Source organism: Sycon ciliatum, chromosome 7, assembly GCF_964019385.1.
Source record: "Sycon ciliatum chromosome 7, ocSycCili1.1, whole genome shotgun sequence".
NCBI classification, from domain to species: Eukaryota; Metazoa; Porifera; class Calcarea; order Leucosolenida; family Sycettidae; genus Sycon; species Sycon ciliatum.
In genome coordinates, this window is record NC_088649.1 from 7,455,276 (window position 1) to 7,483,002 (window position 27,727).

Genomic DNA, 27,727 nt, shown 5'->3' on the forward strand with positions numbered 1-27,727 from the left:
TGTACTTACCGTCGTGCGTGCGGTATTAGGAAACACTGTGCAGATTAGATCGTCGCAATGTATCTATATGTGTGTCTGGTCATCCTGTGCCACGCAAGAACTCCAACCAGACGCATTCGTCCTCGGCCCTGTTGATCGATTGTCCACTCGTCTTTCCTTGAAGAACGATCGATCAAAAAAATCGAGCTCGAGGACTTTTTGCAAAAAAACGGCTGAAAAAAGGAAGAAAAAAGGGTGCTCAGAATGAGATTCGAGTACACAACCATGGTCCCAGCAGTTTATGTGGATGTCGCTCATAGATGCGCGATTTCGCGCAATGGCAACACGCACTTAGGGCCCGGTCACACATGCACTCGAAAGTAGCGTATACGCTGAAGCGAGGTCGCAGGAGCGAAAAATGGCATGGCAACGGCGAAAAGCGGAACTTCCGCTTCAGCGGAAACTCCAATCCGCTTCCTCCAAAATTTTCGAAGCGAGACTGTCGCTTCTGCGGATTCGCTTCAGCGGAAAACACCACGGTCTGCTGTATATGGACTTGCTACGAGAAATTTGTATGCGTATGATGTCCATGCAACAAAAATGCGTGCAAGATAGTCATTGACCTCGTCTATTCTCCGTACCGTATGCACCACAGTCTCATTTTCCGCCAAAGTAGGAGTTGTGCCCTGTTTGTATGTGTGACCACACACACGTGGTTTCGCTGGAGCGACACCAGGCTCGCTGCCGCCGAACCTCGTCGCCGAAGCGAATCCCAGTGCATGTGTGACCGGGCCCTAATTGTCGTGAGTTGTGCCGTGATGATGTTCTCTCAGGATTGCCACCTTGTAGAGGTAACGTTACGTTGCATTTGGCTGCCTTATATGCTGTGTATGTACACAAGTAGGATCCTAACCTGTATGTGTTTCCTTGAGCTCTTTGTACAAAAAGAAAAACTAATGTTATGGTGAAAGGAAAAGGACAACATGTTACGAGTTATGACAAACTGTCCACCAACGTAATCAGATCTTATACAGTCAGCGAGTGCGACAAAATGGCACAAAACTCACGAGGAGTACTGAGACATTCGGCGACCTGACACCTAGCTCCAACACTTCTCCAAGGCGCAAACCAACAAAAATTAATGTATTGTCTATGCTATTGTTTGGTGTTACCAAGATTACATAACCCCCAGAGTGTGCAATGTCTGATTCAGCTCTGCATAGGGTCTTGGTCGAGCATAATCGGATCTTCTGATGTCATGCGTACACTCCACACCAGCACAACGCAGTACTCGAGACAGGGCATCGTTGTTTTTGATCCGAGAGTCACCGTGACTCCCCGGGTTACCCTCAGATGTCTGTCCCTCCAGGAACTTGCGATTCCATGGCTGCGTTGTTTTCCGTAATTTGAACAAAAGTCCGCGATATCCACGATATTTCGAAAAGCAACTGCGGTATTCGAGTCATTCTTCGATGTTGTTTACTTCTTCAAGCTCGCAAGTAGTTTACTTGTGAGATCGACACCAGAATGGAGAAGTTTCTGGGCTAATCAGCGGCTGACAAGTCACAAAATAAGGCTCGCGTCGAGTGTTGTCCGAGGATGGAGGAAAGCTGTGTTGCAAACTCCTATCAGGCAGTTGAACACAGTCGCAATCGAGTACAGCACACTGGGCGGAGCACACGCTCTGTTTTGTCATGCATGATTTATGCTGTACGACTCGTGCATGATTTACGCTGTACGACTCGTGCATCGTACCGCACTACAGTAAAAGTACCAATATCGACCTTTCCGCAATTTCCGCATTTTTACCACAATAATCCCGAAAATTGTGGCATTTTACCTAGCAACGTTTTCCGCGATATTTCCGAAATGTCTCTGCAAGTTTCTGGAGGGACAGAGATGTGTACGGTAATATGATGCAAAGATCCAATTACGCTCGACAAAGACCTATGCAGAGCTGGATAAAGCATACCCTCCACCTGGTAACATGCGGAAAACTCGGCCTGCAGCCGAGAGGATAGCCGTGAATTGTGACACCTTGCCCTTCGTACGAATGAAAGGTTCCTTCCCCGATTATAAGCCGCATTTAAATATTTGTAGCACCCAGCTTTCAGGTTTGAACCACAAATTCAATACACCACACCTTCAGGTTAAAGCGATAATGTTTCAATTTATTCGCATAAGCAGAAATTCACACTCGATTGTAAGTCACATCCCCTTCTTTCCAGGGTTTTAGAAAGTACGTCATGGTTGTTGAATGGGAAATTATATCCTAGGTTTTAAAACATGTCTTCAAGGTAAAAACGGCAAGAAGATATTCGTAATTGGATCAAGGCATCAATCAAGATCTTGCACAAATGAAATGCACCAATAGCGGTAGAACGGAATATATTCGTAAAGAAATCGGTACATAAAGCACTTTTTGCCTTCATAAGCATTTGTAGAGAAAATCAAAATCAAATTTCATCGAAATTTCACATAGCATTCTGTTACATCATATAATTATATCGGCCACACCACTGACAAGAAAACTGGTATAAGGTATAACACTCCTAGATAGGAACTAATACTAGTTCTCCCGACACGCACACGTCTGTATTGACATGACCCGTATGGAGTGGTCACGTGACGTGCGGATGATGACGGGTCGCACGGAGGACGGCGCGCAACGCAGCTGCACTGGCGATGTACTCAGCTTGCAGAGGAAATGAAATTGCCTGTGCACAGTGTGAAAGACAGGGATGAAAACAAGTGCAACTCAATGACAGTGAAATTTGTGTTTATCGGACCCTGAATACTTTCGTACCAAGACAGCTTCACTGCATCAAACAAGGGCATGCAGGTGTCACTGTAATTTGCAGACGTACACCTTCATTCAGGCTTGGCCTCTAGGGCCTTCTCATAGGATCTACGGTGGGTCCTACCCCTCTTCCCAACTCTAGGGTGTGTCCTGCCCTAGTGACAATCAGTGACAAATTCGCTAATATCCCAACCGCCACATATGCAAGATCATTCGAATCTTACTACAGTACGTACTTCAAAGTGCGCGAATACACACGCACAAGCACACGTGCATGCATGCAACAAGCACACAGGTATGCACAAACAAACAAACGCCTCACCTTCTGATCTTCTCACAATATTCCTGTCTTGAGAGTCGAGGGCAGGGACCATCACAGCGGCCAACATCAACAATCTTGGTCTGATAGCGACCGCCGTCCACATCATTGTCATGGATATACTCTCGATAGGCTTTCTTGTAGGGCCTGCGGCGACAAGACTTGCCGCACGCACAACTCTTGATGACCTTTACACACTCCTTGCCATTGGGTCCTTTGACCACATGGCATTTCTCCTCGGCAACTTGACATGTCTGATTTCGGCATGACCCGGCACAGTTTCCGACGTCGACCTCCGTTTCGAAACGCGTTCCCTTGTACATTATCTGCGCAGGACCAAGATAGGAATGCAAATTAGAGTGAGATGGGAATGTAATCACTAAAGGAACCACCGACATTTTTGACAATGGGATATCCTAGGCAGTGTGAATTGAAGAGGCAGATTGTGAAAATTTTGAGAGCTAGCGAAGGATATACAGGAGCATGGTAATGGGAATGGGAATGGGCTACGGACAGTGGTAATTGTAATGGTATTCATCTGGACGTCAAAGATTCAAAAAACCTCTAAATTCACACGTCAGACTGCCAGATATAGGAGACTTCTCATTTCCATAACAATCCATTGGACGCTTGTTGAAAGGGGTCGGTCCGCTCACAAATTTCGAATATTTTTGCACAACCTGCTAAAAGCCGTCCTTCCACCATTGTCTCAACGGCATACTGCTGACAGGCAGAAATTTGTGATGAATATAGTTCGCTTGCATGGTATTTTAGCAATGGAACGATTACGTGTTTGACAACTTCTATCTAACGTAGAAATCTAGGAAATTGTGATGTCAGATCTTAGCGGAATCTATCCATGTCGCTAAAATTGCCAATGTTCTCGCTAATTTTCGCAAACTTGGTTGAGCTTGACAGAGTCGATCGTCGACAACATACAAATTTGCAACACTATGTTCCTCCTTGCTGAAAAAGTCTTCTAAATATAATGCGTTCACCCAGCTCTCCTTACCTTGAATGCAGTGTTTCTTTGGCACTTCTTCCAAACCGATTTCGGCTTGTTTTGGATTTCCTCCGGTAGACAGCCACAGCGATTGACAACGTCCACCGTCTTCGGGCCTTCGCGAGTCAGAAACGTCTTCTGCTCCGTCTCCACGGGAACACAACTCTGGCATCGCCGGCATTTCTGCACCGCGGAGGAGCCAACACGAACACAACACGATTGGCATTCGTAAGTTTCAAGGAGTTCTTGCAATCACGATTGGCATACTACTGGATGAAACTGACACCATATACACACCACCCCTTCATTTGATAGGTGGATAATTTGCAGTGAATGTATGCACATCCTCACGTTTCGTAAGAATGGAGGCTATAATTTTCAGACCTCCACTCATTCACCTCCACACGTCTCGCACACATTTACAAATTTTAGATTTTCTTCTCCAGGCTTGTTTCTCCTCCCTCATGCAGAAAGAACAAGAGTTCAGCCATCAGCAGGCCACGAAGAAAACACTTGATGAACTCTGATTGGCACTTCAGGTGTGAATTCAGAGCCAGGATAGGCTATAAAAGTAATCATTCCAGGAGGGGATGGGGTTTGGGATGACCAGAATTTTAGATTTTCAGCTCCAGGCTTGTTTCTCCTCCCACATGCAGAAACAGCGAGAGTAAAATGTGTGCGGGAGTTTAAAACCTGAACCAAGTGCATAGCCTATTACCGGCATGACTGAAGCTGCCCAGTGCCTGGCACCACACTAAGTCACATTCTGATCCAATTTCTTCAGCACGCTTATACGAGATATTTTCTACCTAATTCCCATCTCTTTTCGGCCAACTTCATCACTAATTGCACTCAAACAATATTTGCAGCCCCAAATCAAAAAGATCTCTCACCTTTAGGTGGACTGAGGAACTGTTCTGAGTATCAGCTGACGGTCTTTCTCTCAGTCGCACACATTTGCCAACATCAACCATTAGAAATCGGCGATGTGCATCTGTATTAAGGCCTGCAGAAAGTACAAAGCGTATAGAGACACACACAATCAACATTGGGAATTAACTAGTACTGGGCTCCGGTTATTTCTCCACGGGGTGGTATCGACTTTCCCCCGTGTGACAAACCGGTATTGTACTGAAATGCAACCTGAACATGCAATGCACTCCACTCCTTGAGAATAAGCCCAATGGGCGATGTTCCCTTGAGCAATCGACAGGTAGTGAGTGTGGAAATTGAAACAATGTGCGATTGCATCTTTCCCCCCGCTTTTCCTTGTTTTTCCAAAGTGCGATCCACTTTGGAAAAACAAGGAAAAGCGGGGGGAAAGAACTGAAAAAGGTGGCTACTCAAAACATTGGAGCTTGCACTTCCTACTGAATGGCTGACCCTTGAGTGCCTTGCAAAAAAAAACTGATGCATTCTTACCAAAGCCTAGCTCTGCTTCTTCGGTCTGGCGCACGCAGAACCCAGCCGTATGGCCCACCGCTGTACGGTCATCATCAATGGGACTTTCATTGTTCACGCCGTCCCCAGCATCGTTGTTATTGGTATTCTCGGTATTGCCCTGGCCATTGCTGTTTGTAGGAGTGCGGCCACCACGGACAGTGGTCGTCGGAGGTGCTGTGGTCATCGACGCTCGGATCATCTCTTGCTCGATCTGCTGCTCGCGGATGCGATTGAGCAGTGCCTCTAAGATTGCCACCGAGTTCTCACCCTCCGTGTCCACTGTACGCGGTACTTGTTTGGCTGAATTTGAAAAGCAAACACATGGAAAAGGACATTGACGGTCAGCCACAACTGGTGCAATCTTCCTGCCTTCGTGATGATAAGGCTATATGAACAATTAGTATCGGAACTCAGAGTTGAAACAAAGCTTCCCCTCTCGCTCTCTCTTGTATATGAACAATTCTTAATTTTTAGGAGAATGAGACTCTCTTCAGTCTAGCCTCTCTTCGGATCAGTTTTCCCAATATATTCACCTTTCCAAATGTGCATTTGCTGGCACCATCATAATGAAAATGAGCCAGATAGTACTAACTGCCTTTGCAATATAACAGTGCATCTTCACATTGTACTTGTGATTATGTGCAAGCAGGCATTAGCTTGACAGGCCAGCTCAACAGTTGCCACACAGAGTCAGGCTCCGCTCATACCCCGCTGCGCTACACAATACGTACCCAGGTGAAAAACATGTTCCTGAACACGGAGCCATTGTTCGGTACGTTGTTTTGACAAAGTGCTTTCATCGAAACTACACGATTGTTTGTCCAATCTGACATTCAACGTGTGTCATGTGAAGGCAATTGCCAATTGGACACATGTTGATATGTGCCTCTGTCACGGTCATATCGTGTAATGTTGCTTCGGTGAGCATACCGCCAACTACTCCCGCCTAGCTAGCTTGTCCATATAACATGATTGAATACATACTCAAACAGTGGCCTGGGAGCATCTTCCTTCAGTAGTCTACAATAGTATACATGGAGTGTGAACAACCACACATTGCACTCTTCGCAAAACCTAGAGGTATTTTTTTATTCATCTGGCATTCTACTATCCCTAATATGGATGGTGGACACCATCCATATGCCCAGATGCATACCATGGCACGGTACATACACGCTCTTTGGACACCCGGCTGCCTACTTGGCTATTGCAGTATTGGATCACTCGCACACATTCATGTATGGTTGACTGCAGTTCCTGAACCTGATCAACTTCAGGAAGCCTACATTACTGGAGCAGTTGTCATTAGTTGTCCTGTGAATGGCTATCGACAACTGGCCTTGTTCAGGAGCTGGTGGAGTCCCTCTCTCTCTCAGTAGCTGGCAGGCATTGGATCTCACACTTTAATTTCCATAAATTGACTGCAATATGAATCCCATCAAACTACCCCATTACAAGTATCGACTTTTCATTTCAAATCTACAAGTGGAGAATGGGAATTACCCGTGTCAATTTCCTTTGCCATGGCTTTTGCCGCATTAATTGCATTACGAAAATGCATTTTGTCCGGGCACAATCGGCATGAAACGTGGACCTGGGGTCATCCATCAGATGCTAGCCGGCCACGTAATTGCACGTAATTACATCTCATGCTGTGATGAGAATAATTTAAATTGTGGAAACTTAGTTGTTGAACTTGAACTAGCACCTTTGCCCTCTCATCAGTAGTGAGTATGGAGGCTGCACCCACTGTGGGCCCTTCACTGGTCAGAATTTGATCCCGAACTGAAAGGCAGTATACAGGAAGATTTGACCATGGGAAGGAGAGGGGGGGGTTATAATATTATGTAAATTAAGAACTCCAGCAAGTGTCAATATAATTATAGGTGTGGAAGAACATGCAGCACCCCAAGCCTACAACTTGGCATCGTGCAGTGCAAACCACACAGGCAGCCGAGCTCAAACGTATTTCAGCTCACGCATTAGCCTTACCACCGGCTACGCAATTGTGTTGAGAAACAGAACCAGCTTATGAACGTTGGCTTTTGTGGGCTTTTGTCAGGCGCCATAACGTATTAGCGACTCAACGAAACACCACTGTGCACAGTTTTAAGACAACTCCACTCCGACCACACATGGTGGAATGTAAGCCTATGGGGAAATAGGGAGTTTATGGCGCTGGACAAGACCAGCTACAGGCTGTCTGAGCAGATGTGCCTTTCCTCAGCCCTACGCAAACACAGGCTATCTATAGTTCCTGCACACTTAACATGGCTCCCCGGGGCATTACAGCACGTGCAATTCACTGCAAATTAGAACTAGAAACTGAATAACTACTCTGCTCGGTTCACCCTCAATCCAATATAGCATAGGTAATTAGTTAGTAGATCTGGCAACTGCTCCACGCTAAACGACTGGAATCCGCCTATTGAGTGTTGTATTGAATGCAGTGGAGCAGTGGTGCCTCCCCCCCCCCCCCCCTCCCTCGGCCTCAAGTGTGCATGTGTGAAGGCCCGTACCAGGTACAGCCTGTCAGATATTACTAATACTACATGCCACACTGCTAGCCACACTGCTAGCCACACTGCTAGCCACACTGCTAGCCACACTGCTAGCCACACTGCTATACTACTAGCACATTGTAAAACAGCACCAGTATCATGTCCCAGCCTGGTGGAGGCTGCTGCTGGCCCAGGTATGGGAGGACAGGCCCCTCTTGACCCCCTGCCGGGTGAGGCAGGCTCTGCTTCATGTCATTCTGAAACGACAAGCCATCCACCCATGGTCTGCTGGGCCATCCCATCAAGAGGCCTACTTGCCTGCCTGCCTACCCGCCTGCCTGCGATGCCTTGCTCAGTGCACAGTGCACAGTGCACAGTGTACGTGCAGTGCTGTGCTGAGCTCACTGCACTGTCGCTAATGCAATAATACCAATACCATGCAATGCACTCTACTCCCTACCACCCTCCACTACTCTCCTGTCATCCCACCACACACATCCTCTACACCTTTCCCTCCACTACCCTCTTGTAATCCCATCACAATATCCATCACCCTAAACTCATTTCAGATAACTCCATTTGCCGCTGCAATATTATGCAATAATACACAAGTCCAAGTAGGTAGTGGTGGTGGTAGTTATCGGGTTGAATGTAAAGCCCTCATGAATAGAGCAGCTAGATTGCCATGCATGTGTATGAGGTGTGTGTGGGGGGAGGGGTACCATGGTATAGGTTCTACCATGTCCAGTGTCCTCATTCAGTGGTTTGCCTCCAATGAGCCTGGGCCCACCACGGGCCACCTGTGCTCCATATAAGGAAACATTCCGAGCATGCTAGCTCTGTGTATTTTAGCACGTTGTGGGCAAGCAAGAGAAAGACCTTGTCTCACCATGCACTCGGCCTGGAAGCTGAAAGCATCAAGTGCAATGCTGAACTTTCCTTGGCGTTGGGAGAAGCTTATCTAATGTGTTTGCATGCTCCATAGGACATCTGTTGGCCTTGGACCAAATCAGAGCACACTGCAGGGCGTATTGAAATGTAGTTACAAAGTTTACTGCAAGGAGGGGGACCTCCTAAGCCGAAGCATGATTTAATTATCAAGGAACACCCAGGGAGGCATTGTGGAGCCTGCTAGCTATCATTATCCAGATTTAACCAGTAAAAAGTGACCACTGGTATCGCCGGTCAAATTAGCATGCATTCAAGTAGCAAGTTCTCTTGCTGCCAAAAGACAAACAGTGCATAACGACAGATTTTAACTGTGGAACTCATTGTGCACGTTCATAAACCTCCCATTGTGCGTGCCAATTACGGCGGCATAATGGCGGCGTAATCCTATCTCCACCGCATGCCAAGTCCCATCGGCCTAGCACACACACACACGCACACCCCTGTGCATAACTGCGCCGCATACTCCCCACTGCTCTGTATCACTTGCAATACACACGCCATGAAATAGTGGGAATCGGAACTCCTATCACCCCCATCTGGTGCTCATGTGGGCAATCACATGGTCGCATGCCCACCATCACTCTTCAGAATACACATCGCACCAAGAAGGCTGACCAATTCCAAGCACTGGGCATCCAAAGCATACGATGGAGCAAGACGATTATATTTCCAACTCCCAAGCAATTCTCAAAGTTAGCTTCTGTGTATCAGGAAATATCAGAAGGCCGGGTAGATGTGAAATGGAAGCCACAGGCTTTCCTTTCAATGGCTTAATCCACATAATGGTACTTGCTCAACCCCAAAAACAATCTTCACACACTAAATAGGCCACAGCAGTACTCCTTAGAGCAGCATTACATCTAGTTTGCCATGTATTACTATTTTTTAGAAGGTACAATGAATCCAAAGGTTTCATTCGACGTTAGAGGGGGGGGGGGTTAGACCTTTTTATCCAAAGAGACGGAGAAAACGAGGGTGGGGCTAGTCTACTCTCACTCATCACAGTTGCCTCTCCAAGGAAAGCCTTGAACTTAACCTTAAACCCGGGTGGGTATTCTGAAGTTTTAAACTTTCATCTTGCATCCGTTAGCATCAGTCACACATGCAGAGGGCAAGACTACCCCGTAAAGCCAGGTTTACCGTGTAAAGTGAAGTCATTAGACCCCCATAGTGGACTCACCTGGTCTTAGTACGAACTGCTCAAAGTCTGACTGAGTATTGCCGTCGCAGCACGCCACTGCCAGCGTGACAATGAGCAGGCAGACAATCATCAGTGATGGTCGCAGAGCCAGACCACCAGTAGGCTGTATGTGGAGTCGGTGACTGGATCTTGTGTTTGATGCCATCACGTTCCTAGGTGGTCGCAAAAATCAAAACACAACACAGATAATGTTAACTTGTCTCAGTGCAGAAAGAGCAGAAGTCAAGCACAGTGCAGATCTTATCAGACAAAGCAGAATGTCTTCACAGCCTTCTAGGCTCTGTGCTAACCCTCCTGCACATAAGGTGGAGACTCTACGCCCTCAATCATAGCTGATGTTGCCGGGCATGCGCCACGTTGGCTCAAATCGAAGAACGGAGCGTTAAAGAACCACCATGCGAGAATTTCATCAAGCACGGCAGACCAATGTATACACGGTGACTCAACTGCGCGTAGACTGTAAAACATGAAAATACGAACGGTCTGGGCTAGGAGGCTGACCCCCCAGTTCTTCGGCAACCGACAATACTGTCCTTGCTTAACCACACTACCCCCCCCCCCCACCACCACCACCACCACCACCACCACCACCGGCATTAACACCCTGAAGGTTTGTGTTTTCCTGGTCAAAATGTAACCAGTATGGGCATGAACAAGATGGCAGTCCCTGCTCAAGCCTATAGGCAGCAGCAAACAAGCTGGCACCATAATATTATTATCTATTCTTGCAGCACTCATCACCCAGCAACCTGATGATGCTGCCAAATGCAGGCCTCTCCATCTATTCTGAACGCAAACCCACAACCTCCTCTGCCAGCAGTCTGCACATCTACAAGCTCATCGCTAATCTTAGCATGCCCTGGTATCTGCCATCAGGTGGCAGAAAAGATGACTGCCATCCTGTCCCAGCTGTGAAGACCACACCGTTGTCCATCTCAACACAATAAACTGATGAACAACTATAATAGTACGAGCTAGAGGTTGCGACTTCGGTCAGTCAAGTATGAAGTCGTCGGCGGAATAGCATAAGCTCCAGTGTGGGAGCAAACCCATTCCTAAACAACTATAATAGTTCATCTAAATCACCCTTATGATGATCCAACTAACAGAAGATGTATACAATGAGATGTACTAAAGTCCTTCACCATGAAGACGCAGTCACCTTTCCCTCTCCTGCACCACCCATTTGTGGTACATCTAACTTGAGCATTTTATAAGCAAATGGCGCTCCCCCACATTATGGTCCTTGGCATGTAGAAAGTACTCCACTATCAGATCAAACCATAGGAGATTGTCCCACTGGGACATTAGTCAGTTGAGCCACGGCAAGGCAATGTGAATGTTGCAACCATGCTGCGTGGACCCCTATTCAGAACAAGTGCATAGAGGTAGAGGAGAATCCTTTCCAGTTTGCATTGATCACGCAGATGGCTGTCAATGTGATCCACAGAGAACATGATATCATGTGTGTATCCTGAGCACCCAGTCAGCCAAACACTAGTCTCATGATACTGAATGATGTGAAGGATCCCATTCTTTCTAAATATCCACCCAGTTGAATCACCATGCTTACAACATACCGGTCATCAACCTAGTCTCCACTATGGGACGTCAGCATGCAGTTTCATCGGGCATTTACACAACATTATGCTCGGTAATGGTACTGTTGAATGTGCCCATTGAAAATCTCAGAACAAATGCCTATAGATGGTGTTATGAAAGTTGCCCATCCCTTACAGCCCACAAGACTTGACAAGATGTCAGGAAGGAAGCCAGTACAAGGACAGGTCACGCTTGCCAGTACCTTGTCAATATGTCGCCTGGGGCAGAACACTATCAGCTACTCCAGGTCTGAAGTACTTTTTCAAAAAGACAATTTCCGTTCCTGAACTGAACCGATTCGACAAATACGTGGCAAGAGGTTGTGCAAAAGACAGATCCTAACTTGCTGCAAATGATAGTTGCTGCCAACTGACCTCCGTGCTACAGCCACTGTGACTTTTGACCACAGCATTCAGCTTTCGACAAATTGCAGCGATTGGCCGCTTCTCTAGGAGTTCCTGAGATCGATCCTATAGCTATAACCAACCCTCCTCCTTGGTCGCTATGCCAGCCAGCGTCAGGTCTTCACCAGGCTGGGTGGGTCACGCGAGCTAAACGCCAACTCGGCAGGCGAGCACTTCTTTCGTCTTTGGGTTTGTTTGCACACCAGTTCCGAGTGCCAATAGTGGCAATACTCAACAGTAGTCAGACGGCTGCAAGATCTAGTCCCCATCAGTGAATGCCCCGACTCTACGACTCGAACCCACAACTATCGACATAGGCAGAACCACTCATCTCTACACGATAGTCCTGGCCACTTCATGAATTCACAACACTACTCGAAATCGCTGATTAAACTTACACGATTGTGATGAGAGTTCCGGACTGCTCGGGGCACTTCGAACGACGATTCGTAGGTGAGTCCTGGATTGCTGCAAAGTGGAGCCCCAGTAAACGGAGAACTTCCACCTCGATGTATCCGAACCCGGTGCAGAAAATTCGACAACTGCAGCGCTTGCTGAGGGGGGAGCAACTGTGTGCTGGCGAAGAGGCGACTCTATGTGCTTGCAAAGTGTTCCGTGATTGCTTTCGAGTCCTGTATACACGGATCGCTGCCACGATCTCACAGGCCGTATGTCGGTCGTCCACAACGACACTAGAGACACACGGATCAGACACGCCCGTGAAGTCGATGACGATGGTTGCAAGTTACAGCAGCGAGAATGGAATCCGAAACGAATAAGGCGAAACTTGGCGAGAAGCTGCATTCGTCTACTACTTAGCTCGAGTAATAGAAGCGGAAACTCAATTCTTCCTACTCACTAGCAGACCCAAGCTTGAGATCTGGTCCATTTGTACCGGTGACCCCACGCTATAAAGACGAAAGTCTGAAGTAGTCCTGTGTAGAGCTCACTAGGTGAACGGTGTAGGTGCTGGGGTTCCTGTGCGCGCGGTGAGCGCAGAGCGCAGAGCACATCCGAGTTCAGTTCGGAGCTGGGTCATTTGCACGGCGCTCAGCGAGCGCTGACGGTAATACGCCGGCGCATTGTGTCAGCTTTCCCGCAGTGCAGAAGAATTAAATCGGCACCGGCCTCTTGTAAGGAGGTATTTTCTTATTGACGGTAATATCGTGTGCTCTAGTATAGCTCTGCGCTAGCGAGAGGAAGACAGAGAATAGCACACCGAAAGCTGTGTTTGAGCTTGGCGGGTGAGTCGAACCTTTGCTTCAAAGTCACTAGCAGTCTTCCCTGTCCTCGCCTGGTACGTGGGCTGCACAAGTGCGTTCCCACCATTCGTAGCTTGAAGTTGAAGTCGGCTTTCCGTACGGTATCGCACATGCTTCCCACGCGTAGCCTGGGCTGAAGTATCGAGCTAGCAGTAGAGGCAAGAGAACTCTTGATAGAGGTAACAACGCGCTATTACCGAGTGTCATGGTTCGCATGTTCCGAAATGCCGCTCACCGCGTTGCGCCTGCAGCAGCCATGACAGGGCCGACTGCTTCTCTTCACGGGGGCTCCGTCGAGTGGAGCATAACCCGAGAAACATTATAAATTAACTGACTGTGCTCTGGGCAATGGCCTTCCACTGTCAATCAGAAACCATTGTCCTCCAGTTATTAGGTTCAGCCTGCGAAAAGTACTTTTGAAACTTATCGCTGCTGCATTGCTGTGCTGAGGGCTTCACTTGCGAGAACCGCGAGGCTGTATGGTGGAGTGCAAGAAGCCAGGGCCGCAGCTAGCCTCACTTGAACTATGTGGCAAAGAAGAAGTACTCGCACTTCACGACAAGATGGTGGAAAAGATGGCGCGTTTCACCTACAGACTGACGTAAAGACTCGCGCTCGCTCACTCACGCACAGCCAGCCATTCACCCGTTTCACGCGCACACCACGAAGCTGAGCTGGACACTGCGCTGTTGTGTGTGAACGATGCACAGGCGGTGCATGAACTATGAACTCAATCAAGGGCCTGGCCCTGGCAAAAGCCAGTCTGCAATGTTTTTGTGAGAGCTTGCTGCATGATTGTACATGACTGTTCACTCAGCAACAATTACTATGTTTTACTTGTCGAAGCATGTGAGCGCGCACCCGAAAACAGGGGTTCGCCTACCTTGCCAAAATGACGGCGATTAGTGCCAACACTAGAAGTAGTAGGTAGTTTGGTGGCTGGATCATTTCAATGTTGACTGACCGGATGGAACTACAAGTAAATTAGTTCATGGTGCTCACGCAATGATTCACGCGTTGGTGGTAGCACTTCCTCCGCCTGGCAGAAGGACAAACTTTGATCTAATCCCACCCTGGAAACACTGAACGAATGGCTTGAACAGCACGTGTATCCTAAGGGTTGGCTGAGGGAGTGGTGTGAAAAGTGAATTGTGGCAAAGGGGAGCACGACTGCAAGGCCATTCAACAGACACGAAATTCAGCCAATGAGGCGACACTACCTCCGACCAGCAATTATCTGATTTGCTCCACTCGAGAACGAACATGTTTTCAGACCGAGGAATGCACCAGCCAAACATGTACCCACACTAAAGGAAAGTAAAAGCTTCTCGTCAATGGTCACGTGACAAACGCCGTTCACGACAGAGAGCATCTGCTTGAAAAGTAACGAAGTCAAGTTGTTGAGAGAGCCCTATACTAGTATAGGCCCTATCAGCTCGCGTTCGGGTTGCCAATCTCAAGCGTGCGTGACGTCAGCCAAGTGTCCTTCACAAAACATAACGACGTCTTTCGTTGCTGCACAATTCCTTTTACAAAAGTAAAAGCCCTGCCGTTAACGTTCGGCTCAGCATGCAGCACCCTGCAAAAACTGTTTTTTTCTCCTCATGTGTGGCTTCCCTCGCTGAACGCCCTTGATATGGGCATCTGTAGCAGTATGGCGTTGCTCCTATTGACGTGTGCACTGCGGAGGGACCATTCACAATGGCTAAAAACAGTGCCAGTGGGGGGTAGTGAGGATGTGCTGGAAAATGCGCGGGCACCTTCACGGCCTAGCTACGTCCAAGTGTTATTTTCAGATTTCCGTGCACGGGATGCTGGCCGCCTCGTGATATCAGAGGAAGCCAGAAACTGTGTTTTTTTTCGGCAAAACACGTTACCTGCGTATGCCATCCTGAAAGTGCCAACCACACATGCACTGTACCTGCACGAAGGGGATACGCTTATCAGAATAGACGCGTGTACAGTGTAGCTGATAATAATCTATGTAGCAGAGGGCCACCCGTTCAGGATGGGTTTCAGCCCGGTCAAGTGTATTTCCGCCTCGTACAAAGGGAAAGTGAGAATCCTCATGATCTGCGTCACATAATGTTGTACATGAAAACATCCGTTGATCCCCGAGCTGCAGAGAGTGCTCAATGTCATAGACAGGACTTAGAGCATAGCAGATTCAGCGGAGGACGTTCAGGTTGGCTAAGTCTGCTATATAGCCTACAAGTGAATGTTCCACTCCAACACTTAGAAGAAAATGACTATTGGTGTGTGGGGGAGGGGGGGGGGGGGAGTTTAGAACGATCGACATTTGCTTAGATGTGATCACCTTCCGAGAAAGATCCGGCAGTTTGCAATGTGCATGAAAGCATCAGCCGGGAGAACATGGGACATGAGTGCGTGTGTGTGTATGTGTGTTGCGCTTGTGAATGACATTCGCAGAGCGACAAAAGCTTCACAGCGTGAGGTACGCGAGATGAATGTGGTGCGACTGCTTGCTGAAAGAGTGAAAACACTACTCATACAAATCCTAGGGCTTCATTGAACGTGAAGCCAAGTTGCGCGGTGTATTCAAACAGCGAGAGGAGCGAAGACTCCACAAGACTCTCAAGAGTATGTAGAGTAGGTGCTGGTGAATAGGGCCGGCTATGATCCAGGCCAGGGGTCAGGACTCATCAATCATTTCGTCACCGGCGCGGGTACAGGACACGACAGTCGAGCACCACCATGTCCAAGGTCGTGTCTCCCACATTCACCACACCGTGTCCCGTGTCTGATGATGTCTTCGCCAGGTCGTAGCGTAGAATATACATATACTAGATACTAACAGCCGCATTGTTTCCTCGGACGTGTTCCGTCGGCGTCGATGAGCTTTCTTATGTCTTCATCGATACCTTGTCGTCATACTGGCACTAATAAACTAAAAATAGCAACCGTCTCCAGCGCTATCTCCTTGCCGAATCCCCCGCAGTCATAATAAAGTCCATGTTCGGTGCGAAACAACAATAATAGTGTACTCCGTTGTCTCCGTGTAGACTTGTTTTGCAATGTTTGTGACCATGCGATCCCATAGCGATAAAGACAGCGTACTACTGCCACAAAGAAGACAATCCTGCTGTTGCCAACTTTCTGCTCAAGTTTCTGCTGAGACGGTGTGGCGGCGACACGCACATCCAGTTCGAAACTGTGCTTTGCTCGATCCTCTGAATGAAGTCTCCAACCTCTGGACCTCTTCTTGAGGACGGTCTATGCTGTGGCGCCATGTTTACCCACGGGATACAATGTTGGTGTATAACGGAAGCTTTCGATGACGTCGTACCTTGTCTAAACTTATAAAATAATTGAATAGACAACCACAGTGTATGCTACTGAGTGGATGATGGTAAGGCAGTGTCTCTGCATCCTGCCAACAGCCTTCCACTGGAACAACGTACCCCGCAACCATGTGACAAAACACATTGTTTGTTTTGAAGGAACATGCTGGAAAGCAGCGAGCCCTTGGCAACACCAGAACCTCGACCACATTGTAGCTGTCAGCTCTCTAGCACTTCAATCGTCTTTCTGGTTCATTGCCATGTGAGTTTGTGGTCGCTGGTGTTTCATATAGTCATGGGTAAAGGCGTCTTGTCCAAGGCTCCTGGCCAAGAAAACCCATCCACGATTGCATACTCCACTGTGCAAACCCTGCAACTACGACTAGGCACAAAACTGACAAGGTACTGAGACATTCGACGACATGACACCTAGCGACAACACATCTCTGGAGCGCTAACCAATCGCCTTCCAGCTCGGAAGGTTCTCGGCTAAGAAATGGCCACAATTTCTGCCCGTATAGTATAGTTGCAGTGATGGACAGTTACACTGAATTTAACTTGTACTATATCCAACATGTATGTCCCTTTCCTTTCTACATGTATTGTAAATTGGCTCAAACATCAGAGTGCACCTTGCTCTTGCTAATACCCCATATTGGTGCCGTCTTCAGCAACAAGCACGGGGAGTTTGAAAGTCTTCCTCTCTACCGTCCATGGGTGAGTTTTCTACCGTATGTGCAGGCTATTGCCTCAAAATTTGCCATGGCTGGCTATCGTCCCCTCCCTCCATATTGGCCTCTATTCCCTGGCGCAGTCGCACATCTGACTGCAAAATCCCCACCAAATGAAGGTGTGGGTTCTCTTCACTCCGGAGAGTCAAGTGGAGCAAACTGCAACTCCCGATTCCGAAAGGCGGGCTCACGCCCCTACATAGCTGCTTCCCCTTGCCTAACCCCCAAGACGAAAATGATAGTGTAGCTGACTGGCAGAAATCTAAAAAAACATTTCCTGGCCACGGGAAGGTGAAACAAATAAATAAATTACCGGCGCCTGGTGTGTGGCCCTCCAACTCGACAATTTAACCGTACCCATTGGTGCTTCAGTGTGGAGAACGAAGACGAAAATGACAATGATGAAGGTGCCATTGGACAGGTCAGTGGACAGGACGGATGAGACCTGCAGTCGTACAGATGTTGCGAACCCACTTAGACTAGTGCTTGTTTGAGGATTTGCCCAAGACTGGAAGTCAACAAAGAAGAGTGTTCCTTCCGGGATATTATGCAGTGACGTTCACGGTTGTGAGTGCAAGGACATGCAGATTGTCGTCCAACGTTCCTGTTCTGTTGTCTATGATTGTGTGCATACATGTACATGTATGCGTATTGCTGAAGGATAATTATAGTCTCCGTTGCCGCGTTGGGTTAACGTTACTCTCCAGCACGAGAGATATGGTGTCCTCGTCATCATGCTTGACCTCAGCCTCTTGCTCTCGCGGAAATCGTTACAGGAGGCCTACGTTCGTGAAGTTAGAGTGAGTAGAACTGAAGTTACGATAAAAAGAACATGAAAAGTGCAGAATATTGGCATTTCCCAGTGACTCTCAAAGTGCCGGTTATAGGGGGCAATGTGTATTGGGAGCATTTGATTCTCACTATGAGCACGACATCTGTGGATGCACGATGTGTGATTGGCTTTCTTCCAGCTAAACCCTCACTAGGTTTACTCCTTCACCTTCTCCAGGCTCCAGCAAGAAGGCTATATATGGCGTGTGGGATCATGCGCCCAATTCCCAGTGAACAGACGAGTGGTTACTGGTTAGTGTGAGTGCTAAGCTACAGAATCACATAATGTACATGTAGGTGATATCTGTAAATTAATTTTATATTCAGCATGATTATAGTTATTATTTGCGGGATTCCCCAAAGGCCGAAGTCTACGTGATGGGACGTTTCTATCTGACCTAATATTAGTAATAACAAAACAAGGTCCAAACCAAAAGCTAAGACAGTACTGGATGGATAGTGGAGGCTATTGCTTGACTCATGTGATGATGATTTTGGAGAGACCTTTAGAGCAGGAGATGGAGACGGGGACATGGAGTTGCAATGTAGATTTGCTTCCTCTTCGCCAGCAGCACTTGACGTTTTCGGCCACACTCAGGGTAAAGCCTTCACTTGACGGAAATTGATGTAATCGCATAACATTGACACGATAAAATTCAGCCAGTCTCCCCGTCACTTGCTCTAATACAACCCCTAGACTGATGTTCTATTAGAGTGCCAAGAATCGGGAAAACTGGCACAGGCCACCAACAAGAACCTGTGTCCCGTGAAGTTTAGAGCAGGCCTGAATGACCCGATAGCAGCATCTACATCATAATTCGTAATGTACATGTACATGTGTGTCGTGCCTGGGGCCGGGGTGGCAATTGGATAAGCTGCGTAACATCGAAAACTGTGGGGAACAAAATTCGATTACTACTGTTTTGATTCACATACATGTTCTTAGCAAGTGATGTGAAGAGATGCGACTGCCTGTGACTGCAAGATAGCGCCTCAAGTTGGATTGCGAGCATTCCTAGCACTTTCGACACAAATTTCATTTCGGCCTGAACTTGCCCTTCATCCTGCGATAGTGCGATAGTGGCATTACAAGTGACGTGGGAACCTCTCCCTTGCGAACTGTTCACAGGTACGGTTGTGCCCAGTGCGTGAGGCGGAGGCAGGATTCTTTCTTTGCCCGTTTCCTGGATACTCAGTAGGCGTACACGTAAGGTATAAGATCGTTACCGTATGTTCTCTTTAACCTATGCCTATGGATTTTGGACAATCGTTAAATTTGCGACTCGTTATAATAACATGTCTTACAGTATGGGCTTGCTGTTACCGCAAGCAGGTGCCATTCTGCACCTCCGGGTTCTCCGACCTGTCTGTATGTGGGCAAACATACAATCATGTAGTCATTACGACATTAGTCGCAGTTGCTGCCTTCGCGTGCATTGTACGAATGCCTGTTGTGTTCATCACTTGGAGGACACACTCAGCCTCAGGCTCAGGTGCTTCGTGTATTCGTCATCATACGTACTCACAATCTGGCCTTTACTAGCTTTAGGAACAGGCAATCACGAGAATTCTTCGCCACTTCAACGTAAGTAGTTGGAGCTGGCACTAGCACTGACTTCTAAATGTAAATGATATGAGACCTCGCACGAACCTCACGTTAGTGCAGGCACTGTAACCCGTATTGATATCGCCTGAAAGTCGGGAAACTTGAAACCTGATGCCCTTATGATCGTGGAAGGTGTTTTTTCACCAAGTGACCTACATCATCCAGTTACAGTCGTAGGGCGTCAACTGCATAATCTCGTACCAAATTGACCTGTACTTCATCAGCTCTTCACACATTTCGACACTGCAAGTTCTTGTCCAGCCTCATCAATCGGTGTATTGATAATCATGATACGCATGAATTGTGTACGAGATTATTGTGGGACATGTGTGCGCCGTGTGTGTGATCCTTGTGGACTTGGGAGACGAACGGGTCACCAGACGTCCCTAAACTCATGCAAATTGCTTGTCGCTGCACTCGATAATTGCCCAAATTCAGATGAAGGAAGCGCTGAGTGGACAGAACCACTGAAGATATCAATATCTGCTACACTGTAGCTGGTCTGATAGGCTAAAGAGAGAACGCACCTGTACGTATTTTATCTGGAGGTTACCAGTCTAAGGTCTCTAACCAGGGGTTACGGTACAAGTTGTTTCTATGAACCACCAGAATAAACACATGGATGACAGACGGGCGTTAATCGAGGAGTACATGACATTGTACAGGTATCAGTAGAAAACAGGCATGCATGTACATGTACATTGTATGTTTGTGCCACAGAGGTTGGCAGTGATCATCTTGAACATTTCCGTTGGCACATTCAATACCTCCTAACAGTTGCCAATAGTACACTTCGAAAGGAAGATTCTTGAAAAAGCAGTAAGTTCGTGCCATCAAGAGTGAATCTTGCTTGATCTCAATGCCATTAAATTTTATTCAGCAGTTGTGATGCGGAATTGGCGTTAGCATGACAACAACGCCATGGGCTGCTCTGCTTGTTGCAATGTTGCAATGTGGATCTAAATAATATTGTTCACCATTAATTTTAGCACTTGTTGGCGGCTCAACCAAACCACATGAACGACCAAACGATTGTGTTGGCATGGGCGTGTTTGCTGACAATCAAGAGATGTCCCACTACGGCTTAACTCTTGCAGTGGTGCTGTCCCACCCTTTGCTCCTTCACCAAATAAGGCGAAGCAGGAACAATTGGCGACGTCTTGTAGGAAGATGGGCTATTCGACAACCATGACAACTGACTATCTTACATGTATTTATTTTCTTCCCTTTTTTTCTCCTTCACTTCCTTTCTGATGATCCCCAGTTATTTATTTCCTGTTCCACCCTCTTTGAAGTTATACATTGTACTGTTGAGGTAACGAACTAAAATAAATCAAAAACAAACAAAACAAACAAGCAACCAATGTATACATCATGGCAACTGATTAACACCATGGCAACTAGCTATGCTACTTGTACTTATTATTTATTATCATTTATTCTTCTTTTAATTTTAACGAAGGTACGTGTTGGGTCGTAAGTATCCACGCAAACACACATCCAGTCTAAATAAGGCACTTGTCAAAGTATCCGAACGTTTTCGGTCCCTTCTCATGAAGGATTATACAGGGAATGGCTCAAGTTGGAAAGACTAAAACTATTCTTCTTTTACTAGGGAATTCCCAACAGGCGTCAGCGCCTTTTTACAGGGAACCCTAGGTATGATTTGATGGATGAGCGAAATTCAGCTGGTGAACTAGACATGCGGCAAGCCGGTGGAAATGTATTCCACCTGGCAGCGCCCAAATAAGAAATTGCACGAAAGCCATATCGGGTGTTGGCGGGGGGGCAGCACAAGAGCAGCAGAGACTTGGCCACGGGTGGTGGCTGCAATGCGAGCACGGTAAAGCGGTCTAGCAGAAGAGGACTAGCAAGTCCATTCAGGCAGCGGTAAACAAATACATACATGTAGGTTTTGAAGTTGAGGCGTTTCTCAAGGGCGTACAAGTTAGTATGACTGTATAGAAGAGTGGTGGGAGTCATTCTATCCAACGAAAATATTCTCTTTAATGCTACGCGGCTGGCAGTAAGAAGCTTGTCATATAGGGTTTGTGATAAGCAATGAATATATGCAGTGCTGCCAAACTCAAATGTGGACTGAATGATCGATAAATAGAAAAGTACAGATCACTGTGGCATCGTTTTACTAATTTTACGACTGTAACTGTGTACATTTTACCGGTATTAAAGTGTGAATAGCCGAATTGATCGGAAATTTGCTTCGCTTGAATCATGATGTTTTTCATTCAGACTTCACTGCAACATGTATGTACAATAATACATGTACATACTTACATGTACATGTACATGTAAGTACCTCAACAAGCGGTCGGAGTTGATATCCAAATGTCGACATCAAAATAAATTCATGCTGTCAACACCGATAACATGATCTTCTCGGCACCCTGCCTCCAGGCAGTAGGGCCAGTTGATAGCTCTCTGCCGCCTTGTCACCATCATCATCTTTGCACCGCGGAACTCACTAGCTAGGCCAGCTCGGTTTTATCACCTTTATCCTTTATCACCTTAGTACCGCGATCCTTACTGGCTATGACACTGAATCGGATATGAGTTGATAGCGCCCCTAGCGCTTTCTGTTATCCTTGTCCCGCCATACTGGGCTTTAAACAGTGGGTTATTTTTCTTGATGTTCATATCACCTGATGAGTGCCTGAGATGGCATGAAACTTTAAGTTGTGACTGATCAAGCCATCTGTTGTTCTGACTAGTGTGTCACGGCTCTACCTTCCCGGTATCGAGCTCTCTTGGATTTCTGCTGGAATTCACAACAGTGTGTACATGTAAGTATGTACATGTACATGTATACATGTACATGTACTTCAAAGTACATCTTGTATGCTCCTGTTGATGGTCACCATGACCCGAAATGTAGACTTACATGTGCATGTGCATGTAGATGCTAAGAAGCAATAGAGATCCCGCTGCTTTGCATGTCATGATTGGAAGCTGTGGCCTTAGTAAAAAAAAAGAAAAAAAAGATGCGGTGATGTTCGTGTCGAGTAGTTGCTCGGCACATAGACATTATGCTTTTCATGTGAAAACACTTCAAAACGGTGATCTGCGATTATAATAGTATTCGCGGGATCCGCGTTAGCATCACTTGAATGTTCAGAAACACACAAGCTACAGTATAGCCTTCGCTTCCGCAGGCCACCACTATGCCTTTTCACCTGCGATATGGGGAAAGATATTCATTGGATTGAGAGAAAGATGCAAGCGGGAAAAGTCTGAAGAATAATTGACAGTCACCACCATGAGTTGAATCTGGGACCTTTGCTTGAGGCCAGGGATGCTGTAACCACTGAGCTACATGTCTATGTTGTAGCTGCCATCTCAGCAGAGATAGTCCAGCATTTTCTTCAGACTTCAGTCGAAACTCACGCTTCTTGTGAATTCACGCAGGCGGGTGGGGCGCAGCCCTCACCTCTGTACGTTTAACCCACACACTTCAAAAAGAGTAAAAAATATTCTATTGAAGGAATACAAATCCGTTGATCCCCGAGCTTCAGAGAGTGCTCAATGTCAGAGACAGAGCTTAGTACATAGCAGACTCAGCAGAGGACGTTCAGGTTGGTTGTAACTCTGAGTTTCATGCCGCTAGGCAATCATCAGACAACTGAAGGAATACAATCATGTACTGTTTCCTGCTTCACAACATGCATGATTGTACAACGTAGACCCCTGTGCATGCTCTAAGCCTACGCAGTGATCAAGATTCAAGAATGCGGAGCGGTGCATGAAGTAGAAGATGGAATTCACCCACATGTACACCATTCTTCCAGTCAATACAACAATGTGTTAATCAAGATGTAGATTCAGTCTGGTACAGGTCCCAACCAGTGATGTGCAGCACGAGTCCTCTACTGAGTCTGGGCCCGGACTGGGGACGTGGATTGTGTCAAACAAAGTAGGACACACGCAGTTGCACCACACACCATTCCAGCATCATTCGCTGTTGCATTCTTGATTAGCACGACAAGCAATGCCCCCAACCGTCGCTCACCGAGTGCCCTGAACTCTCTAGCGCTACGTGAGGAAATCCTGCTCGGCCTGATCCGGAAGATACTCTCACTCTGATGTCCTTCTCCTCGAGGATTTGCATAATTTTCGAGAGAGTTTGCAAACACGATTACTGCGGGTTTGACGTGGCCACTCGACGTGGTCCATCGCAACTGTGGCTATCCTGTACAGGTCTGGTCCTTACTTCAAAGACCACACCGCCGGCTGCAAATAGGAACTCTTGGCTACCAATCACCATCTAATGCTGGCGGAAGAGGACGGCTAGCTAAGCCACAAGAGATCATGGTGAATGCTTACAGGATTGATAATGGCGAAACCTCCAAACTAGTACAGTCATGTACATGTATTATACTGAGCTGTGAATTAGTTAGTTGCAGTGCTGAAGGAAACAGCAGACGCGTACTAGTATCTGCTCTGATCGAGTTGTAAAGCTCAAGGATGCTTCATTCCTATACGAGAGTGGATATGGACAAGTCTGAACATGTTAGCAGTGCTCGGCTGAGTAACTGCACTGATTGTGTATACAAGTAATGCATGCCAGAATCTGTCCACATAGATGTACTAAGTATTGATGGACACAATGATCTAGCCCGTGGGTTATGCAGTCCAGTACAAGCTATCACAGCAGTCTACCGTTCTGAAACCGATGTTTGGCGTTTTTTACCTCTCTATTTCTCTCTCTCTCTCTCTCTCTCTCTCTCTCTCTCTCTTGCTCTTCCTTTTTCTCTCTCTCACTCTCTCTTTTTCTCTCTCACTCTCGCTCTCTCTCTCTCTCTCTCTCTCTCTCTCTCTCTCTCTCTCTCTCTCTCTCTCTCTCTCTCTCTCTCTCTCTCTCTCTCTCGCTCTCTCTCTCTCTCTCTCTCTCTCTCTCTCTCTCTCTCTCTCTCTCTCTCTCTCTCTCTCTCTCTCTCTCTCTCTCTCTCTCTCTCTCTCTCTCTCTCTCTCTCTCTCTCTCTCTCTCTCTCTCTCTCTCTCTCTCTCTCTCTCTCTGTGTCTGTCTCTCTCTCGACACTTTCTCTCCGCCCAGTCTCGCTCACTCCCTTTCTTTCTCCCCTTCTGCCTCTTTATTTCGTTGGTTCCTCCTTTACCCTCACCCCCCCCCCCCTCTCCACACACACACACACCACCACCACCCTCGGAGAAGCACCCCCCCCCCCCCGCCCTCTTACAGTCTGCTCGAACAGCAATGAGAATCACAGAACCTTTTCAAAGCTTACCAATTCTCCTCCTTTTCTGAAAGCCTGACACATGAAACATGTCAGAAATCCTGCCGGCATTATCCACCAAGTGCTAGAGGCTCGAGCAACATAGCAAAGATAATGTTCTACAAAGGCAATGCGAATGGCAACATTGTATGCATCGATATCGTATAGCGTTGTTGTTTCAAATCTTTATTCTCACGATAGTCAGTGGCCAATAAGAGATAATAGTGTAAGAAAGGAGAAAGAGTGAGGAAGAATTGGGTGGTTGTTGTTGTTGTTGTTTTTGTTGTTATTTTTGTTGTTGTTGTTGTTGTTGTTGTTGTTGTTGTTGTTGTTGTTGTTGTTGTTGTTGTTGTTGTTGTTGTTAGTGTGCAAACCAAAGCTTGTAGTGCTACTCCATACATATACAATCATGTACAAAGCGCCCAGATGATGACGTAATTCAAATTGCAAAACTGTAATGCAATCATGACTGTACTTATCAGCATACCACTGATAATGACATGCATCGTGCCACTGAATCTCAAACGCACTCATCGACTGCTACACTGCACGTTATGGTGATATACATGTGTAGTGATATACATGTGTAGTGATACACATTATGGTGATATACATGTGTAGTGATATACATGTGTAGTGATATACATGTGTAGTGATATACATGTGTAGTGATATACATGTGTAGTGATATACATGTGTAGTGATATACATGTGTAGTGATATACATGTGTAGTGATGAGACTTCGGTAAAAAGTACTCTTGATATACTAGTAACATCCTTTTTTCTTTGTAGAACAAATTTGAAGCGTTCTAATTCTTAGAACAGTACAAGTCATGCATCGTTGTCCACACCAGTCTAGAAGAGCAGATGGAAGATTTTCTGAACCAAACCTTTTCGTTCTCTTCTCCTCATGAGATCTTGGGCTTTCTTTGCATCGAATATGCAAGTAATGATATGTCAAGGCCCTGGGCATCCTTTTTGAGCACCTCGGCTAATTGAAGTACTGATTTGCATATCCCTTGGAGGCACATGGGTGTAGGTAACGAATCGTCCGGCGCTGGTTATGAGAGTATCGCCCCACCCCCGCCACTAGGCGCTGAATCTGCCATCCCGTGGTATAATCTGGCATTGGGGTGGCCTGACACAATCGAACCAAACCGCTCCTATTCAATCTGGCTGTGTTTCTCAATACAGCTGAATACTGTACCGGGTTGCAACGACCACGTGTGAACTCCACTTGAAAACGGGTAATGTATTCACAAAGCAAATGACTATGTACATGTACGTAGTACTGAGCTTGACATGTCGCTTTCATAGCACTACACTAAAGCGAGCAGTATACTTTGTTACTATCTCTCTTCTCTTTCACTATGTTCCTAGTACCAAGAGTACATAACCCCCATGGGGAGTCATGTACTCTTGCTAGTACATATACAGCAGGGAGTCGTACCCAAAGTTTGGGTACGACTCCCAGGACCCTGATATACAGATAGGAGATCCCCAGATAGGCGTTAGCCTTTGGGTAATCCTGAAATACAGGTTATTGTTGATGTTGTACTGTAGCAGCGATACACGCACATGTGCATCAAGAGTACATACACGTATTTGTATTTGTGGATTCTCCACAGGCCTTAGCCTAGATCGAGGGAGTCTCCGTACATGACTACATGTACATGTACATGTAATCCCATCCGGGTTATGTACTCTTGATGTACATGACTGTACATGTATAGCATACACGTCTCGTTGGTGTGGTGAACATGAGGCAACGGGGCCACACTTCCGGCCATGAGCTAGCAACACCGTTACAGACTGACTGCAAAACAAATCAAGGCCATAGTGGCACTTCTTTACCTGTTGCTCATCATACAGACACGAGTTGAATGATTCTTTGATGACACCGGCCACTGGAGAGCTGATGATGGGAGGAAATGCTTGATCGAGTTGCAGAAAGATTGAAGAAGTCAACAGACATGGACGGGAAATATGGTCGCGTAAAACCGCTGACACATGCCATATTCTGGGATGTGTATTTTACGATGTTGCTGTTTGCCCCGTCCTGTTCGCCCTGATGTCGTCCATTAGCTCTGTGACTACTGTACTGTATATGTACATGAAAAAGTCGTTGGGGGGATGGCAGGTGTCAGCGAAGACGTGGAGAGCAAGAATCCAAAACATAAAATATGGTGAAGTACCTAGTGTCACAGAGATTGTTCGCGGAAGACACCTTGGTTTCTGAATGAGGATGCGCCACCCCAGACTCCTCTTCTCCTCCTCGCCACACAATCATGTACTTGTACATACTGATTGCCGTGATTGGGTAGATGATCAGATGTGTTGCTGCGGACATGGTGATGGGAGGAATTAGCATACAGATGTATTCGACTTTGGTCTCTCAGCGCTCGCGGCCCAGCAGCCGAGCTGATGTTAGCCGCTGCTGTGACGTCACTACCAGTGGCACCTGAGTGCCTCCTGCTGGGTATTGTGTCTGGGAGGTTGCTTGGGGGGCCAGGAAGTTGTAAAATGCCTACTCACTGCCTCGGAC

General features: G+C 46.9%; 1 protein-coding gene across 2 annotated transcripts; it reads right to left on the reverse strand.

Annotated features, from left to right (window-relative positions):
• Nucleotides 1–2,141: 2,141 nt before the first annotated feature.
• Nucleotides 2,142–13,842, reverse strand: LOC135820867 (uncharacterized). Of its 2 annotated transcripts, none has more exons than XM_065333910.1 (7): nt 12,602–13,842; nt 10,177–10,349; nt 5,524–5,844; nt 4,995–5,107; nt 4,111–4,284; nt 3,102–3,424; nt 2,142–2,696 (listed from the first exon to the last, which is right to left on the reverse strand). In XM_065333910.1, exons 2-7 carry the CDS (start codon nt 10,340–10,342, stop codon nt 2,549–2,551), a joined length of 1,245 nt encoding a protein of 414 aa, XP_065189982.1. In that variant the 5' UTR covers nt 10,343–10,349; nt 12,602–13,842; the 3' UTR covers nt 2,142–2,548. The 2 variants fall into 2 exon arrangements, with proteins under 2 accessions (XP_065189982.1, XP_065189983.1); XM_065333911.1 differs by lacking the exon at nt 12,602–13,842 and adding an exon at nt 12,002–12,170.
• Nucleotides 13,843–27,727: the final 13,885 nt, after the last annotated feature.